At 41.5% G+C, this 19,715-nt stretch overlaps 3 protein-coding genes across 12 annotated transcripts; 2 read left to right on the top strand and 1 right to left on the bottom strand.

Annotated features, from left to right (window-relative positions):
- The first annotated feature begins 2 nt into the window (after positions 1-2).
- adat3 (adenosine deaminase tRNA specific 3) lies at positions 3-3,338 on the top strand. Of its 3 annotated transcripts, XM_029137358.2 has the most exons (3): positions 3-151; positions 586-1,214; positions 1,984-3,338. In XM_029137358.2, exons 2-3 carry the CDS (start codon positions 591-593, stop codon positions 3,007-3,009), a joined length of 1,650 nt encoding a protein of 549 aa, XP_028993191.1. In that variant the 5' UTR covers positions 3-151; positions 586-590; the 3' UTR covers positions 3,010-3,338. The 3 variants fall into 3 exon arrangements, with proteins under 3 accessions (XP_028993191.1, XP_028993194.1, XP_028993195.1); XM_029137361.2 differs by lacking the exon at positions 586-1,214; XM_029137362.3 differs by lacking the exon at positions 3-151 and having other exon boundaries at positions 1,185-1,323.
- Positions 3,339-3,800: 462 nt separating this feature from the next.
- Positions 3,801-6,592, bottom strand: ormdl1 (ORMDL sphingolipid biosynthesis regulator 1). Of its 2 annotated transcripts, XM_029137696.3 has the most exons (5): positions 6,449-6,555; positions 5,737-5,826; positions 5,480-5,659; positions 4,677-4,828; positions 3,801-4,493 (listed from the first exon to the last, which is right to left on the bottom strand). In XM_029137696.3, the coding sequence occupies exons 3-5, from the start codon at positions 5,651-5,653 to the stop codon at positions 4,358-4,360; spliced, it is 462 nt and encodes a 153-aa protein (XP_028993529.1). In that variant the 5' UTR covers positions 5,654-5,659; positions 5,737-5,826; positions 6,449-6,555; the 3' UTR covers positions 3,801-4,357. The 2 variants fall into 2 exon arrangements, with proteins under 2 accessions (XP_028993529.1, XP_028993528.1); XM_029137695.3 differs by lacking the exon at positions 5,737-5,826 and having other exon boundaries at positions 6,449-6,592.
- Positions 6,593-6,852: 260 nt separating this feature from the next.
- On the top strand, positions 6,853-19,081 carry pms1 (PMS1 homolog 1, mismatch repair system component). Of its 7 annotated transcripts, none has more exons than XM_029137008.3 (15): positions 6,862-6,954; positions 7,222-7,265; positions 7,551-7,616; positions 7,691-7,834; positions 7,908-8,090; positions 8,698-8,800; positions 8,934-9,097; positions 11,632-11,748; positions 13,999-14,121; positions 14,254-14,400; positions 14,487-15,283; positions 16,631-17,071; positions 17,169-17,299; positions 18,521-18,681; positions 18,760-19,081. In XM_029137008.3, exons 4-15 carry the CDS (start codon positions 7,703-7,705, stop codon positions 18,958-18,960), a joined length of 2,700 nt encoding a protein of 899 aa, XP_028992841.1. In that variant the 5' UTR covers positions 6,862-6,954; positions 7,222-7,265; positions 7,551-7,616; positions 7,691-7,702; the 3' UTR covers positions 18,961-19,081. The 7 variants fall into 7 exon arrangements, with proteins under 7 accessions (XP_028992846.2, XP_028992841.1, XP_040924861.1 ...); XM_029137010.3 differs by having other exon boundaries at positions 6,919-6,954; positions 7,558-7,616; XM_029137009.3 differs by lacking the exon at positions 6,862-6,954 and adding an exon at positions 6,983-7,117.
- Positions 19,082-19,715: the final 634 nt, after the last annotated feature.

The raw sequence follows: 19,715 nt of genomic DNA, 5'->3' as shown, positions 1-19,715 counted from the left end.
CTGACTTCAAAAAGAGTGTGGGTCCAAACGTGTGACGCTTCATTTTGGGGGAGACTTTAGTCTGCTGCACAAGGTAGTTCGCATGGACCAGAAGCTCTGGTCCAGGCAAGCTAAGGGACAAAGTCAGATCTTCTCTACCTATGTAGAAAAAGTAAGACACAGTTTTATGTCTTCTGGCGCTGTATGTATCTAGTTTTGTGTATGTTCGTTGTGTCGCTTCCGAAGCATGACGGCTTATCAGCCATTCAATTTTAACGACATTTGCTGCCTTCACGTGTGCTACAAATGTCCTACGTTTGATGAATGACCAGTGAACATAGTCTAGTCTACACCGTCTCTTATGCATATAACATAATTGAGGAGGCTAAAAGTTGCTAACGCTTTACTATAAGCCGAACTGCGTGGTATCACATGGCGGTCGTGTCAGTTACATGACATGAACCTAAATATCCGTTAAATGCGTAAAAGCTTTTCATTTAGTAGTAGAAGTTATTATGAAATATACGTCACTATGTGCCCCCAACAGTGAGGTTACTTTTAAAGTTTTTAGGTTTTTAATAAGCATTTTATGTTGATTTTCTGAAGGAGACATGGAACACCCAACTTGTATGTTGGAAGAAGTGAAGCCATTTATCTTAGATGATGCCCCACCAACAGTGTATTACATCCCAGATTTCATATCAGAGGATGAAGAGACCTACCTTCTGCAACAGGTCTATAAGTCTCCAAAAACTAAATGGACTCAGTTGTCAGGCCGACGGCTTCAGAACTGGGGAGGGTTACCACACCACAAAGGCATGCTGGGAGAGAGGATTCCTGACTGGCTCCAAACTTACTGTGAGAAAATTTCCTCCCTTGGTGCATTTAGTGGGAAAACGGCCAATCATGTGTTGGTGAATGAGTACAAACAAGGAGAAGGGATCATGCCTCACGAGGATGGGCCTCTGTATCACCCTACTGTTACCACCATCAGCCTGGGCTCTCACACGGTCCTTGACTTCTACAGGCCAGTCAGCTGCCTGGAAGGTGATGCTCTGCAAACAGAGGGGAACCGCTACATGTTCTCCCTCCTGGTGAAGCCTCGCAGTCTTCTGGTCCTGCAGGAAGAAATGTACCAGCACCTCCTTCATGGCATCCAGGAGAGCAACCAAGACACACTGACAGACAAGGTGGTAAACCTGTCTGCTGCAGGGGCCCAGCCAGGAGAGACGCTGGTACGTGACACCAGAGTGTCACTGACTATACGGCATGTGCCCAAAGTCATGAAGACAAAACTTGTATTGGGACGAAAATAAATAAGACTGCACATTGATCTGACACTTGGTAAAGATGTGGTTTTTACATTTGACACTGTTAGAATACTGTCAGTGGGCATCACCTACAGCTGCTTTATGAATAATGTCTTACTGCAATGTTTGTATTTTTCTCACCAAATGTTTAACATGCATTTGATAAACAATTACACAATAGTACTTGTCTGTCTGAGGTCACATTAAGTGCTGGAGTTGTATTGAATGTTTGTCAGTCAAATAATGGAATGTCTTCTGTGGCCCAGGTTAAAATTATATAAATTATATAGTTCAGTAATTGGAATTCCGAAGGTAAATGCTCGAGCATTGTATTGTAGCCTTGTAAAATGATTTTCCAATTTACACTTGATTCAACTGCTAGATTTCCTTTTTAATGTTTTTTAAAATACTGGCAAACATCTTTAGAATATTAGGACACTTGTGCATCTTCACTATCACCTGATTTATGTTTCGGTTTTTGTATTTTAAACATGCATCAAACATCAGTAATAGTTTAAGTCCCTAATTATTATTAGGATTCATTGCAACTACTGTGGTCCAGGTCATGGGATGACGCAATTGTACATACGATTAGAAACACTTTGTGTCCCACAAAACCAAGCAGATTTTCTTTTGCTCTGCCCTGCAAGTGCACTAACTTTGTTTAACTTTGGTATTAAACTATATTTCACAGGAGGACAGCAAAACAATGGAGCCGCAGATGAAACGCTGGAAAGGGTCAGCGTACGACACTGATTCATGGGTTGCTTACCCAGTACTATCAGATGAGCAGTCGCAGGACATCGAGCTGACAGACGCGTTTGCTGCACCCATTCTCAACAAGAGGGAGACATCTCGACTTGTCAGGGAGCTGAACAGCGCTTACCCTCTCAATGGTCTTCAGCACATCAAGAGGGTGCGGGCCTGCAGGGAGAAAGGTGGCTCTTATCCTCTGGAGGTTCTTGTTTGCCTCAGGAGTGATGCACTACACATACAGGCTGTCAGCATTGAGTGCCTGCTGCCCCCAGGAATGGGAAGTGATGGCTTAGGGGAACCTTTTATTGTTAAGGTTCCTGCTCGTCCCCCCTTAACTAGGCCTCAGTTCGAACAGGCAAGCAAACACTGGCCCACTTCCTTTCATGAGGACAAACGAGTGACTGTGGCCCTGAGGGGAGAGCTTTTCACTCCCCCTCAGAAAGCTACAATGCACACGTACATGATGTCGGCTGTAGCTGCTGCCCAAGCAGCTAAGAAGATGGGTTTGGAGGCTGTCGGGGCTGTAGTTGTCAACCCATCCACAGAGAGAATCATTGCAGTGGGGCATGACTGCCGGGCTAACCACCCCCTTCATCATGCAGTCATGGTCTGCATCGACCTGGTGGCTCAGAGTCAGGGTGGAGGATGTTACTCCCTCGACAAATACCCTGCTTGCCGATTTATGTCACCAACTTTTGATACATTGGATAGCACCCTCGATGTAGATTTGAAATCTCAGCCATATATATGCACCGGCTATGATCTTTATGTCACACGGGAACCTTGTGTTATGTGCGCCATGGCACTGGTTCACTCCAGGATTGGCCGTGTGTTCTATGGGACTACTGCTGCTGATGGTGCTTTAGGAACCAAGTTCAAAGTGCATTCACAGAAGGACTTAAACCACCACTTTGAGGTTTACAGAGGGGTACTGAGCAAGCAGTGCGAGAGTCTGCATGAGTGAGACAACCATAGTAAAGATGGATGCGGATAATGTTTTCATTTTGCCTATACCAGTTGAAGAAGGTAAAGTTGAAACTCATTTTAAATAAAGCTTTTTAAACACATGGCAGGTGTCATAGAGACCTGAGTCAGCCTACAGGAAGGATAATGAGGCCACCTGAAAGTCAGCAGCCCTTTTAAAACATTCACCACCTGTAGAAGAACATCCACAACTGCAACAAAGACATTATTCAGATGTTCTAGCATTTTGATTTTCTTATTTTTATTTGTTATCGAGTACTTGAGTGAGTGTATTTTTTTCTGCTCAATAAATGCTGGACGCTTCATTTATCATGATTTGTTACTGACTACTACCTGAAGGCTGGACAGTGCACACTAGCATGGTTGAAGCTCATGCTCCATTCTGTTGCTTCGACAACATTACAGGTTTCATGATTGGCCTCCATCAACAGCAGGGTTCCTATAATGTTCATGACAGACATATTAAATACCAGCTGTGAAACAGGTTAGTGGGGCACTTCACCTGAAACTTAAAAGTAACTATTAGTTTTAAGTAAAACCATCATGATTGGAGCAACAAAGAGACATGGGACATTCTGAGGGCAAAAACATTTTTAATGAGATTAAGAACAAGAAATACGAAGACTATAAGCTATGACCACGCAAAGCAATCTAGCTGCCTCGATGATAGTAAAAAGTCAGAATCATGAGAAAGAAGCTCCACAAGTGTCATTTTCCCCACAAAAACACAACTTTTCCCAGTAAGCACTTAAATTGACCACTTGTCCTATGCATTTTTACATACAGGACTTTTATTTCAAACAGAGAACATTCACAAACTGTACAATGACAAACAACTGCCCTGTTTCAATTAATTTACAAATGCAAAATGATTCATGTACCAAGCAAATTATGAACATTAAGAGTACGACTTTATTCATTACTCAGCATGAAGTCTGACACCCATTAAAAAATGAGCCACAGGCTCCTACCATTAGAGAGTAAACATCTTTGAAAAATACATTTGGGACACCTTTGTGGCTGGAAACAGAGTCACACTTTCGCATCATGTGAATTAAAGACAGAGAAAAAATTAAATTAACTCAACCTTCAGCCTTACTGATGCCTGGGCCAGCCCATGAGCTATAAAAAAACACCATTAAATATTGACATAAATTAATAACGTATGTGGCATTCTGTCATCTACACACCTAAAACATTTCATCCTAAACTTGGTCGATCTAGATGACGACAGTTACAATTACACAAACTGCACAACTCACACATCGGCGGTATAGACTATACTGGAATTCACATCTGCAGCAGGAGGCACAGCATTTACATCAAACTTAATACTTATTGATGCCCAAAATTCTCACTCCATGTAGCTGTGGCAGCTTCGGGATCAGGACACTCAAAAGTGAAGCAGTGTTTATGATGAAGTGTGTTGTGTCGTACTTTGTGTAGAAACTCGTCAGGAAGTATCTGCAAAAGCGAATTGGTTTAACCAACAAACAAAATTAAATATACCAGAAATAGCTGGTGAGACATTATAGTTTCTGATCCTGTTCCAAAACATTCTGGATAAAATTTAGGGCTGATTCTGTAAATGTTAGCTACAGGTTAACAGAAAATAAATAAAGTAAGTTACAGGGCATCAATACTTACAGAATTATTGGGGAGATTGTGAAGAATTTTCTGGATGAAGTGAACTGCACGCCATAGTCGAGCTGTTCCCAGTGTGTGAGAAGTCTGGCTTTTCCTTGGTCAGGGGTCTCAAAAGGCGTTCCCTTGACTGCGTGCATAAAAACATACATTCCCTATGGAGATGAACAGTACAGTATATAAAGAACAATCCACCACAGTCATCTTTCCATTTACAATAGCATGATGACCATTTTAACGTTCTGTTACAGCTGACCAATTCATTTGTTAATACACGCAAACTAAATCTATGTTGGTAACTACCCTCTAATGTACTTACGCACCTACTGTATGCCTAAACACTGGAATTCTGTTCTAAATTTATGTTCGAAATAAAGTGCTGACATACTATCAAAAAATCAGCACAGAGCTGTGTGGAAAACAACAGCGAATGATCTGTAAATAGCCCACTGTATTGGTAGTGATACACATCCTTGGAAACAACTTTGAGTTCACACAATGATGCCACACACACGTCTACTTGGTTTCTTTATTTGAGGGAAGACAACAACGTAATGAGTTTTGTCTATAGACCTAATGCGGAGGAGACAAACGATCATATTAGGTCATGCATCACGCTGCTACAAGGACAGGCTCCTCAAAATAGTTCAATCCAACATGCACAGACAAACCAATGGACAGACAGCAGGCATGCTTGCATGATATAAATCCACATTGTTGTATTCAAACCCCTGAATCAAAATACTGTTTTAGAAAGTGATATGACAGAAATAATGATAAGTAGCACAGTAAAAAATGTAACTTACAAAGTTGTGTATGACATTAGTTAAAGTCCACACCACCGGCACACTGAAGAAGGGTATGCTCAAGAGTACAATGTGAAGTATTCCAACACCCAGTGCATAGGTCAGCCAGATCCCTCGACTGTTCATCACCCGAGTGTTTGGGTTCACCTCACTGTGCGCCACACCCACATTCATTCTGGTCTGTGGACAGAAAAAAACTATTTAAAGATGCACCATTTGGGGAAAACAATTGGTGTCTGTTTAACTACGGACCCTACCAAGGAACTTTGCACATTGTAGCACCTTATACAATCGAGTTGACCTTTGCCCTCTCTGCCAAACTTGGCTATACATAACCAAGCTCAAGCCTGGTAAAAGCAAAGAACACCTACATTAACCCAGTTCAAGTCACGTTTCAGGCCACTAAATAAAAACATAACAGCCAGTGATTCTACATGTTATTATTTAGTTTAATATGAGCTGTAGCACATTTGTTGTACTTGTACAAACTAATGTGTGCTGACAAAGGTTCAAAGTTGAAACCCAATATAATAGATACAGAAGTCCTGATAAAAAGTGATACGCGCAAGTAACTATTGGATAATATGGGAATCATTGAGACAATGAGGTTTAAACTTAAAACCCCCTAGACATGTTACTAACGTTTGGCACTAATAATAGCAGCAGGCTGTTCTGCAGAAAGACATGACAAGAGCAAACTGCAGTTATGTTTAATGCACAAACAAGAAAATACAAGCAAACTCATTATATGGCTAAACATTAAAATCCAGCATGCTTTGCTCATTAGATGAAAAACAAGAGACGCCCCCCTAGCATGTTGTTCGTCCAGCATATAGCCTGACCCAATTCGCCACTGTTCCTAAACAACTTGGTCAGCGTCACCGTGTATATAACAAACGCTAACTAACGGTAGCATATGTGGCCAAAAGTGTAAAACCAAACACTCATAAATTCAATGTTAAAACTTACAGGTAGCAGCGTAAAGTGAATTACGTTTGGAAAAAAAGTTGTGTTGAGAGAAATCGCTTATGCCTCCTTGTTATGTACAGCCCCAGAAGCAGACAGCACATAGACTGACCCAAGCGGAAGTCGACGTCATTTTAAAGGAAAGACGCGTGTTTTTTTACCCTATAATACGTCGAAGGTATAAAACCGCCCTAAATTAGTTTTGTGGGGTACGGAATTTCCTTGAGGATTAAGTTACACATATTTACGTTCATAATTAGTGAGACAATGTTTGTGTTTTGTCTTGTTATTGCAAAATAGCCAAAAAAACTGAGCGTGTCAATACCGAGATTCGCCTGTGACCCAAAGCTCAGGGCACAATATTTTAAATCTGATTGCTAAGCCCGCCTTCCTGTCGCTTCCAACCAATGAACGTGTAGCCGAGGGGGCGGGAACCATCTTATTTCCGCCATGTTGCTCGTGTCTGTTGTTTGGAAAAGATTGAACCAATCCTTGTCAATGGAGTTTGTGTAAGTCAATATAAACGAGTGATCAGATTTTCAGTGTTAATAAGGATGTAGGAAACACGTGTTTAATGACAGGTTAACAATTATAAGGAGCTAAAGTAAGTAGGTTGCAGAGCAGTTGACTAACATTAGTAAAGGCGTTACTGTATGTAGTTAGACAGTGAAGGTAATTACGACAACATGTCATTTCTTTAATTATTTTTTTAATCAAAGCACATAATGTGAGCGTAAAAGTTGTCGCCAGGTAAAATGTTGTGTTTCTTCCTCCAGACATGAAATCATTAACTGCTACTATTAAACTCGGGTTATGTCAGGTGAGTCTTGTGTGTGTGTTGTCTAGTATTTGTTAAGCACTAGTTTGCCAAGTAGTAATTTAGCTGAAATGCAATCCAAAAGCAATGAAAAGGTATGCACCATATAAAAATAAGGAGTTGACTGGTCATGCCATCTGAAAACTTGTTGATTTATTAAAAATAAGATTGTTTCTTTCGTTAACAGAAATAAATCTAGAATCTGCTAAAAGAATGCTTGAAGTGTAAAGAGATATTAATACTTCAATCTGCTTTTTGCTAATTGTAATGTTTACATTTGCAAATGAGGTGCAAGGAGGATGATTCAGCGCAGTGCAGTGGAGAAACGCAGCTTAGAAAACAAGTAATTGCAAGGTTTGTGCTTCCCCCATGTTGGTTTGTAATTATGATTAAACAATAAAAAACTAAATCAGACTTCTCCTAAACAGATACTTGAAATCATGAAGCAGCTGCCACCAGACACTGTGCGGCTCTTGACCAGCTCACAAGTCATCACCTCAGTTGTGAATGTTGTAAAAGAACTGATGGAAAATTCTCTGGATGCTGGAGCTTCAAGCATTGACATTAAACTGGTACTTTGTCTTAGTCAATTTTACAATACATCTGTACATACAGCATATAAAATATGTTGTATTTCCTGTGTAGGAGAATTATGGTTTGGACCGCATAGAAGTGCGTGACAATGGCCATGGAATCAAAGCGACAGATACTCCTGTGATGGCTATGAAACATTTTACTTCAAAGATCTGTAACCATGACGATCTGGAACGACTGGAAACCTATGGCTTTAGAGGAGAAGCACTGGGCTCCATCTGTGCTGTGGCTGAGGTGAGAAATCTTTAGCACTGTTGCCTCACAGTACAAAGGTCCTGGGTTTGATTCCTAGGGATGTCCAGGCCTCTCTGTGGAGTTTGTATGCTCTATTCCTAACTGTGTGAGTGTTCTCAGAGTTCCTCTGGTTATTTCTTGACTGGAGTCTCTAAATTGCCTATAGTTTTGAGGTAAAGCTTGAATGCTTGGTTGTCTTTATATGTGGCCCTGTGATGGACTAGTGACCTGTCCAGGGTGAATTCCACCTCTCACCCAAATGACAGCTATGATATTATTATTATTATTTTATTTGTTTAATATGGACATAACATATACATTAGATAACCAGATGTATTGCTTCAGTGAGTAATTTTCAATTAGCACAAATTTCAACACTGAGTGAATATTATATACATTAAATGTATTAACTAGTATATGTTTGTTGTATAGCTGAACTGTTAATTTATCTCAGTAATACAATTTTATGGATTGATTTACTTTTCCTTGTGTGTAGGTATATGTATATACACACAAACACACACACACACACACACACACACACACACACACACACACACACACACTCTCTCTCTCTTTGTAGAACATTTGAGCCTTTTCTGTTTAGGTGGCGGTCACCACAAAGACAGAGGAAGATGACATCAGCACCCAATATGTGCTCAATGTTATAGGGGAGATCGTTTCTCGCAAACCGTCTCACTTAGGACAAGGTAAGCCATCAGTGGTTCATTAATCATTATATCTCTAGGATGAAGACAATGTGAATTCTGTTATCATAAATCTTGCTCAAGGGAAACAGTTGTCGTGTTTTGTTGTTGAGTGTTGTGTTTTTTGTGTGTTTAGGTACAACAGTGAGTGTACTGAGGCTTTTCAGGAATCTTCCAGTGAGAAGACAGTATTATTCTACCACAAAAAAATGCAAGGAGGAACTAAAGAAAGTACAGGACCTTCTCATGGCTTACGCTATAATAAAACCAGATCTGAGGCTCACGCTCCTTCACAATAAGGTCAGTAACTTCTTCTCACTTCCTAAAATTAATCAAATGGGGTTAAAAATTGCTCAAGTAGTTAAACTTTTTTTGAGGTGATATGGAACCAAACTAGAGACTATTAAACTGTAACATGATTTGGGTTGAAGGTAGGTGTACAAGCTGACATAAATGTGTCCACTGTATAGGAAGAGTGGGCAGAACAAGTGCATTTTGTTGCAGGATCCATACAAAAGCATAGTTATATTTATTAGTCTCTGTAACAGAACCAATCTGATGTAACCTCGGGTAGAACAACTCAAAGTTTTAGTTGAAGGCACAGTAGGTACCAGTTTATTCATCATGCACTCCTACACACACAGCAGCCACCAGGTGTCCTCATTAGTCCTCATATGATTGTTTCAATTTCACTGTTTGAAAGCCTTCTTAGCCTCTGCATGGCCTGAGTATTTGCTGTGTAGTGTCAGTTTTGTTGTTTAGCTCTCCCCACCCCTACCGTTGTGTGTAACATGGGCACCGATAGTGCCCATGTTGATCTGTATAGATCTATACCATAAAAATATTTGGCAGTTGGGCTTTATAAATTACTTTAAGTTACTTAAAGACATGTTACATGCCTTTTTTGGCAATAGCATGTAAGTCAAATTGGTAATTTACTGACACTTCAGTGCATCTTTTACTTTTTATGTATGTGTACACATGAAATCATTTATGAAAAATCCTAGCGGACAACAAAATGTATTACTGCAAGACTGCACAACATCAGTGATTGGTCTAAAACTGATATGTGTGAATTTATTTTATGACTAATATGTGTGTAGCTGCTAGTAAACAATAAAAAGATGGAGTACTGAAAAGGACACCATTAATACCGCTGACTGTTTGCCCCATGTTAGATTCAGTCAGTTCTGAATCTTACATGCACATCAGACTTCGTCACTCTCATCTTAAGCACTTTGTGTCCATACCACTACAACCACTCACTGACCTCTGGATCACATCAATCACATTTAAATGTTCTCAGAATCTTTAGAGAAAATACTGAATTGTCAGTCATGAGTTGTCATACTTAAAGGCCCATTACAGGGACTTTTTCTGGGGACCAGGAACCATTGTGAGAATTAGATTTCCTTATTTCCCCAACCTTGATAAGTCAGTGGGCTAATCTCCTTAACTTCCTGGGGTGTTGGACCTGTTTTAGAAATGCAAATCAGTGTTTGCTCAAGGACTTGACTTCACCAAAGGTTCCTGGATCCAGCAAATGAAAGTGTCCCAGGGAAACTGTTTAATATAAAAGTGCTGATTTTTAGTTTGGTGTTAGTTTTGATGTTTTTGTATTTCAGTGAATAAGGTCCTATAGAAATAATTCCACAGTTTCCCACCACAGGTAAGTGTACTGTCAGGTTCCTCCGACACTGGCTGATCTGAAAACGCTCTGATTTGGCTGTTTATGATGCCCGAGTAAGTGGCTGAAAACAGCTTCAGACTGGAGCCAGTATGCACACAGAAGAGCGTGTTGGTGGTGTGGCTCCCAGAGAGCTCATGTCCACTGCCTAAATTTTGTAGAAATCACTCTAAAGGTTGTCGGAGGCGACAGTGAATCTATTTCACACACTCAGTTGCCCCTATCCTTTATCTCCAACTCTGCTATTTGGCTTGTGTCATGTTTCACAGCTTCTCTAAGAAGTGTTTACAGGAGTGATCCGTTTACATGTGCCAGGTTTGTGCATTTAATAGCAACCGAGTTCATGCTTTTAGAAATCAACACCATGGAGATACATTCAGTGGGTCACTTATTTGACACTGTCTTTTCTGTCAGGTGGCCACTAAATGCCTTGTTTGTACCTAGATTTTGAATTTATTGGTGACTTTTTATTAAGATAGTATCTTCACAATTGATAAAGCTAATTTTCAATTACATCCATCCATCCATTTTCTTAACCGCTTACTCCCTAGTGCGGGGTCACGGGGGTGCTGGAGCCTATCCCAGCTGGCTACGGGCGAGAGGCAGGGTACACCCTGGACAGGTCGCCAGTCCATCGCAGGGCAACACATAGACAGACAACCATTCACTCACACACTCACACCTACGGGCAATGGAGAGAAGCCAATCAACCTAATGCACGTCTTTGGACTGTGGGAGGAAGCCGGAGAGAACCCACGCAAACACGGGGAGAACGTGCAAACTCCACACAGAAAGGCACCAGGGCCGCCCCCGGGAATCGAACCCAGAACCTTCTTGCAACCTTCTTGCTGTGAGGCGACAGTGCTACCCACCGCACCACCGTGCCGCCATTTTCAATTACAAATGATGTCAAATAATTGTTTTAGTGCCAACTTTCGTTTGCTTACTTGCGTCATTCATTTTAGCGTAGGAAGCGACATGACGCCTTTCATGTTTCCAGCTCTACATGCTGATGCAGACTGACACAGCTGAGCTCCAAGATCTTCACATATAGTGGTCGCTTGCTGGCCCAGTTACTATCTTAACAGTTGTTTATGTAGTGCGATGCACCTGATTCAGACTCATGGAAGCTGACATATTGTTGAAGGTGGTGGTTTGGCAGAAGGCCAAGGTGGCCGATCACAGAAGCGCTCTCCTTGCTACCCTGGGGCCCAGTGTTGTTGCCAACCTTCTCCCCTGCAACCATCACCAGGAGCCACCAGAGGTTAGTGGAAGGGAAAATTACAAGCTTTTATAAATAAAAATGCTGAAACCAAAATAGTTGCAGGTCAGATGGAGACATCAGAGCCTGTTTTTCTGGCACATGTGCTTAAATGTGGACAAAGCCACCTTTGCACATTTTAGCAAACAATGCAGTGAATGTGGAGAGACCATATGGAGCATAATGAGGTCTGGTAGATGAGTGTCAGGCACATACAGTAGCACAGCTTAGCTTTATCTACAGTATGTGCCTACTTTACGCACACAACTCTATGTCTTTGCTGTCACACTGTGTCTCCTTCATGACGGACACTCTATGACAACAATACTCACTACAATCTCTAAAGTACAGTAGCAAAATGTACCCTTGTACTGTAGCAAGTACTTTTGGCCCACAAGTATTTTATTATTTATTTCATTAGAATAATTTTGCATATTAACTTATTAGTTTCTTTTTTAAACTAAATAGAACCAGCTCCTAAATTATCATGTGTTATTATGCATTAAGCAGTTGTTAGTGCAAGGTGTTGACTAGCTGCTGTAATTAGCATTTTCCATTTCCTTTTTTTTTTTTTTTAAATAATGGTTTGTGGGAAAAATCTAGTCTTGTGCATTCATGGTATCAACATTGTCATCTTGGAGAGCTAAGCAAACATTTACATTAGTACTTCCCTCTTAGTAGTGCACATGCTTCCACTTTTATTTTTACTTTTATTTTATTTATTTATATTCTATATTATATGTATGTATGTATGTATATACAGTATGTAAAGTTTCAGGAATGCTCTAAACATATTTTCTCTAAACATTTTTTGACACTGTGTGACTCACGTAGTTTTTCCTTTTTTTTGCTTTTAAATGAAATAATGTCTGTAAATTCAGCATTTAATGGTTAAGGTTGACACTTTCTGCAGCACAAAAGAGTGCATGCATGTTATACTTGACTGTGAGCTAATCACCTCATCAGGAACGTCTGGTCTCACGCCAGCAAATGTGGTCAGTTGGTGGTTGGCCAACTATTCCTTTGCCCTTTTCTCTTGATTCTTTCCTGATGAAGAGTGAGTGATTTTTGTTAGCTAAGCTTTTGCTATGCTGATCGTAATTGAATTACTGTCGAGCAGTAACTTTCTGCTTGGTCACGGTAGGTGACGGTAGCTCATACCTGCTGCCAGGCGCTCAAATAATTCAGTCTGACAGATATGGAACAGCCCTTTTCACCTCGCTTCTCTGTCATCTTCCTCCTTGTTGTTGTTATTTTGCTGCTGCACTTTGGAGCCCAGTTATGAGGGCGACCTTCAACCTTTTCCTTCCTACTCCCCATAGCAAAGAAAAATAACTTTTGTCCTCCTTCGCTCCAAGACCAAAGTTTCATGATCATTGAACCAGGTTGACAATTTTTCTGAGGCCTCACTTGGGGAGAGTCATAAGAGCTTTTTGTCTGCAGAACAAAATGTGACAGTGGTTCTGGCAGCAGGACTACACATAGCTGCAGCCCTTTGGGGCCAGGGGTGCGATTTGTGTTCCCATGAAGTGACCCTAATGACCCTAAGTACAGAGAAACATATGTGCCTTGACCTAAAACAGCAGTTCATTTATTAACGTCATTGGCATGCATCGCTGCTAGTAATGAGCCCGGGGCCATGTGGAAAAAGAAGCATAGCTACTTGGTGCTTGCAATCTGTAGAACACTAACAGCTGTCCATAATCTCTAAGTAGCTCACCTTCATAGTGAAGTTTAGTACAGTTGTTCAGTTTTATGTTGCGTCATTAGTTTTAGCTCATGAGAAGTCCCTCTGGAGACATTTTATGTGGTTTTAGAAAAACGTCAAAGATTAGCATTGAGTAAAGATAACTTTTATTTATTAACTATAAATAGAAGGGTATTGATGAAATGCAGATAAACTACTCTGCCCAATCAGCACATTCTGATGCATACGTAATACAAGAGTCCTAACAGACAGAGAAAGTGGTGCCTTTCCTGCTGTGAGGCTGTGCTCAGTGGAGTGATTCAACTGAATCGTTGTAACTAAATTTATTTCATATCCATGTCATGTCATGTCATGTTTGTTTGTTTGTTTGTTTGTTTGTTTGTTTACCTGTGATCCATCCAGCTGCTCATTGTGTCTTACTGTAAAAACTGTGCATACAAATGAAGACATTTGCTACTATTTAAAAGTATTTTCTTTATGTCTGTGTCTGTATAATCATCAACATCATCTTCTTATGAATTATTGACAGTATTGTTTTCATACAGATCTTTTTAGATGGCTTTTTCCCCAAACCTGGAGCAGATTACTTATCAACCAGCTCATCTGGCCCGGACAAAACATTTGTATTCATCAACAGCCGGCCTGTCCACCACAAAGATATAATGAAGGTACAAGAGTTTTGACTCAGTACTGTTATCAGTAACTGTTTTATACAATTGGCATCTTTAATGTATCTAACTCCATCATTTTTTCTTTATTTGCAAATATTAACCTGCTTCGACTCCGTGGCTGATGATAAGTTATTACGACAACACTACGCTGCTCAATATCCAGATGGCCCATGTCGAAACCGCTATCCAACCCTCATGCTTAAGGTTTCAGTACCCCCCTCCTCTGTTGATGTCAACCTGACGCCAGACAAGACACAAGTTCTGCTTCACAACAAGGTATCTGTGAAGACTTCTTGCAAAATATGCAAAACTTGGACATTTGTCAATGGTATGTAAAAATCAAGTGATGTCTGTGTTGTCAGGAGGACGTGCTCACTGCTGTAGAGGCTTTGCTTGTTTCTCTCTATGCCTCTCAGCCTCGTTGTGAGACTCTGGCTGAGAAGGGGATCAGTCATGAGACATTGCCCTCACCAGCTAGTCCTTTGCAGATGGATGCTTCACAGCTTGTCAATGAGACTAGTGAGGAGCGAGATCACACTCCTGCCTTCTACAGTGACAACCTCTCCAGACATGCACCTGAACACATTGACGCCGCCATGAGCACTGACGCATCACTGAAACGCCAGATCTCAAATGGCAGTTCTTCATCTTCTGTAGCAGAGGACTGGGTCATCAACCACATCCTAGAGCCTGAAATGACTCAGAGCTCCACACAGACAATAGAAATAGTTTTAGCTGTCAAATCTCCAGAGAGACCTGAAGATAATGCAGTATTAGCTTCAGACACGAAAAAAGACCAGTTATTAGCTGAGGACTGGAGTCGGGGGACCGCTTTGACTAGCAGCTCATCAGGAGAACCTCTGCAGCCTGTTGTCCTCCGTCAACCCCCAAAGCACAGTCATTCAGAAATGGACAAAGTCCATGTCCAAAGCAGCTCAAGTAAGAAGCTGCTTAATGCTATAACAGAAAAGCGGGTGTCACTGACAGCCTACGACTTAATCAGCAACCGCACTACAAGGGCACCGCCATCTCCCGCTGCCCTGTTCGAGAAGGAGGCCAGAGCTGAGGTCCTTTGGGAGAAGCCCACAGCCAGTCTGCAGGATATTAGTGTCGCTGTTCACGAGAGGTGGAAAAATCTGGGGGAGGAGGACCGTAAGAAGTGAGTTTCCAGACCTTCACCTTTCCAAACTGTTGTTTCCATTTCTTGTTATTTGCATAGCAGTGAGAGGGGGGAAAGTTTGACCTGTCATATGCATGTGTGACGCCTTGTCTGGAAATGTTGCTGACATGAGCTGTGTTTCTAGTTTTCAGACGAATTCACCTAATGAGCAGGTACTTATACAAAGTCTTTGTGCAGTATGAATGTGTTGTCTTTCATAAGTGTTTCCTGTTAGAATATTGCCTGCTTTCATTAAGATGGGATATTCCCAGAATTGGTATTTATTTCTTATCAACAACGTAAATGTTGGTTATTTTAGAAGTATTTTTGCCCAAAATCTCATCTGCCCTTAAATCACAAATGCTTTGACAAATGGCCCATAACTGGCTTGTAAATAGAAGACGTGGCGCAGAACAATTAGAGGTGATGAGGCTGCATGACCACTGGAACGGATTGATATGAACAAAGGTAAATCGGGCACAGTGAGCCAAGCACACAGATAAAGCAGCTATAAATACAGAAGTACAGCTTCTAAAATGGTTCAGATTAATATCATCACATTAGCAAAAAAAAGCACCAGTGGTGCTGCTGAGGTTCTTGGCATCATGTCTTAACTTGCTCTATACCAATTTAACGTCATTGCAAGGTTGGGAAATGTGCATCAGGAGTTGGTGTCTTATAAGGTATGGAAAAAGCCATGTTTGGTCCCAGCTCGTCTTGAAGTACATGGAAAGAACTTGGCGCTTTTCACCTCCACTGTTAAATTATAGACCACTTATCAGAGTCACTTACCTACATGCTATTTGAATAATGGAGCCTGGAATGTGTACAACACAAAGATCTATCAACCGCTGATTTATTTTTTTGGATGATTTTGAAGTGGAAAGCTGCTGTTTATGTCACTTTTCCCTATGTTCTCTACATGGGCAGGAAGAAGGTGTTAGTGGGTGTAACTAGCTTGTGATTGCAGTTTGAGATGCTAAGACGTACAGTAGCTGGTCCAGACAGGAAACGATGATGATGACCTGATGCTGATTCAGATGCAATGTTTTTATGACCTCTCTTTTCTTGTTTATTTAACCTTCTGCTGGCTACTTGCATTTCATTTATTAATTTCTCTGTCTGAACCAGAAATGTATTTTTGACCAGTTTTTTCTTCTGTTAAACATTGTATCCTTCAGTTCCCATATTTCCTATCAGATCCACCCACTTCCTTCACTCTGGCAAGTTCTTGTTTTAGGCAAATGTTTAAGCAAACAATGCTTTCAGGCCTGAATTCAAGGTAACACAGTTATTAGCTGAGGTCACTACTGTTGCGTTGCTCAGAGACTTGTTTCAACACCGCAGGTATGAGGATAAGGCGAAAAAACACCAGGAACACCACGACCAAAGAACCAAGAACCCCAGAGAGCCCACCGTGAGCCATATGCAGGGTCAGAAACGTAAGGCTCCACTGTCCAACCAGCAGCTGCTGGATGAACTCTTTGCTGCAAAGCCACAGAAGAAGCCGAAGAGTCCTGCACCCAAGCGTTTACAGCCACTCCCCTGCAGCGTGGCTACCCTTCGGCTGCAGCTTCAGCGCCTCTCGTCCCAGAGCAGCACAGTGCAGAGGGGCCTCCGCCTCATAAACCGACTGGCCTTTCAGAACGCCTGGGTTGTTTTATGTGGTCAGAGGCTTATGTTGTTAAATCCATTTCGAGTGGAGGAAGCCTTGTTGTTTAAGAGACTTCTGCAAAATAATATACTCCCAGCAGTGTCACTGCAGAACCCTCTACAGTTGACAGATGGGTAATGTATCACTCACTCATCAGCAAACTGCACACACATTCATATTATCACATATTTGATCCCTATTAATACAAACTGTAATTCTTCTCTATTTTAGGGTCCTAGGGGGGACTGAGTATGCTGATGCTCTGTGCAGCATGGAGAAACAAAGCCCTGAGCCCAACGGACAGGTCCTCTTCTCTGATCCCAGACTCGTCGCTAATGGCTTTAAGATCAGACTGGTTCCAGGTACATGTGATACAGTGATGGACGGTAACGCTGTCAGAGGCACTGACCCGTGTGTGAAAATGATTGTTGCTTCCTTTTCTGACTCTGATAAAACAATCAATAAGACCCTAAACAAAAGACTCGTAGCACTGAACCGAACCTCAGCACATCCAATCCATCACGGAGCAAAGCTTTGGTTCATGCTGGTTAAAGGTCCAATAGATTATTTAACAAACCCTGGAACTGTTTGCCATTATTAATGCCATAGTTCATCTATCACTGACAAATCTCAGTAACTGGATTACAAGCAATTATTCTTCTTCAAGTTTCGATTTAACTGATAATCAGTTAAATCATTCTGTTTTAATAAGTTTATCCATTATGCAGAATAGATGATAACATAATGAAACAGGACATATAGATCATCAGATGTTTGGATGTTTGACCAAACAATTATTTCATACATTGTGATGAATTATATCATGGTAATTTTATAGAATTTCCAGACTTGATTTTCTTGACATGGCCTGTGTGTTTGCTGTTGCTGGTTTGGTTCACCTCAGTTGACACTGGCTCTGTGCTCAGCAGCGTGGTGTCACAGTGGGTCTGTACCCCAGCGTGCAGGTGATGAGAACAGTTGCCCTTTAAGCAATTCTAGGAATTTTCATTTGGCGCTGCCAGCCTCAGTGGGTGAGCATAAGACCTGAAAAGAAGAGTGGATGCACATAGTTTTATTTCTTACATAAAAAAGAAACATATATCCAAACGTGTGCGTTGACTCTACTAGTACTTGTAAGGGTCGTGGGCCCGCTGGAGCCGAGCCAGCTGTCAGTCAAACCCATGCAGACGCCTGGGGGGACATGCGTCCTGGAGTGGACTGCATACGCACTGAGCAGGCAACACATCCAGCACAGACGTGTGCAAGAAATCTGCACTTCTGCATCTTGAGTTTTTTTGTTATCTTCCACTTTTCATCCAAACCGTCATGCATTAGATACATCGTACATGATTTGCAGTATTTCCTCGTGAAATGAGAAGCCATTACTCTTCCAATTGACAAGACGACTTCCTTCCAGTCTGCTGGGGCTTCTATTAGTCATTTAACACTCCATTTGGCCTCATGCTTGTTTGACTTGGGAAGCAGGCTGGCCACAAACCACAATATTTATTTATTATTCTTTCCTGGAGATAGTAGTAGCGTCTGGAGTATATTAATCCTTGTTTTCTGCTTGCTTTGGCCAGGCCCCATGTCAGCCGAGAGACATCTGGAAGTGACAGCAATGGCCGAGTGTGTGCCTTTCCTCGGCGTAGAGGACCTCAGGGAGATCCTGACTGCAGTTCTTCACAGGAAGGCAAGGACCGTGCAGGAGTGCCGGCCTCTAAAAGTCACTAACTACCTGCAAGTGAGAGACGCTATGAGTTACGAATGAGAAAGACTCTAGTGTGGCCTTTAGTCTTGACTATGTCTGGGTCTTTCACAGGGCGAAGTAGTAAGACTTGCCCGCCAGCTGCCTACAAACGCATCCAGGAGAGATGTAGAGGAAAGCCTTGTACGGATGCAGCAGCAGCTGGGAGAAAACAGCCGGAGCTGTATCCATGGACGGCCGTTTCTTCAACACCTATGTGACATTCCTTCTACAGACCAGGAGGCAAAGACATCAATGGGGCCTTTAGAGCTTTAAAAGCTGATGCTTGTCTGTAAAACAGTAAAATCTCATTGTAATCCACCTGATAATCCTTTATATAAGATACCTGACTGTGTCCTATTGTACCACAAAAAAATAAAGATCTTTTTTTCCTATGTGCTTTGATCAAGAATATAAGAATTTTGTCCAATTTGATTACTACGAAGTTTGCCAGTCTTTCACCTGCATAAGTGCCCTAATCCGTATTGTGGCACCTCTGACATGAGTGTGAGCAAGCTCCAAGCCTCAGATGTACATGGTGCCAACTTCTACCCATAATTCTTTTTCCCTCGGTTTGTGCCAGCTGCTCGGCCTTCAGTATCGACAGATAGTGGTATATTATCCCCGGCTGCATTAGGCGATCTAGATCAACAAATCCTTGACTTTGTTCGTGTGCAGCGTGTAGTCTTGCCACTTCTTAAAGCCATTAGTCCGTTTCTTCAGCGTTGTGTTAATTAAGTGTTGTTTGACCTTTTAGAATAAACTACTTTAAAATAAGCTGAGACCCACAACTGGCGAGTATGAAAGTCACAACCAGTTTGAATTAATGGTTATTTTAAAACGTGTTTTGTCAGTATAGAGTCGTTTAGTGACATCGCCACTCATTTTCACTCGTCACCTTCTCATATGAACACTGAATTCACTACAGGGAAAAGTGCAACCCGATCCCTCATCTTATCATAATATTATAGTTAGGACCATGAAAGGTCAAACCACAGCACGTCTTGTTTTACGTGGCCTCTGCTGAGAGT

This window comes from Betta splendens, chromosome 21 (genome assembly GCF_900634795.4).
Source record: "Betta splendens chromosome 21, fBetSpl5.4, whole genome shotgun sequence".
Lineage (NCBI taxonomy): Eukaryota > Metazoa > Chordata > Actinopteri > Anabantiformes > Osphronemidae > Betta > Betta splendens.
The sequence above is the reverse complement of the archived record's forward strand: the minus strand, read 5'-3'. Positions and strand labels throughout refer to the sequence as shown.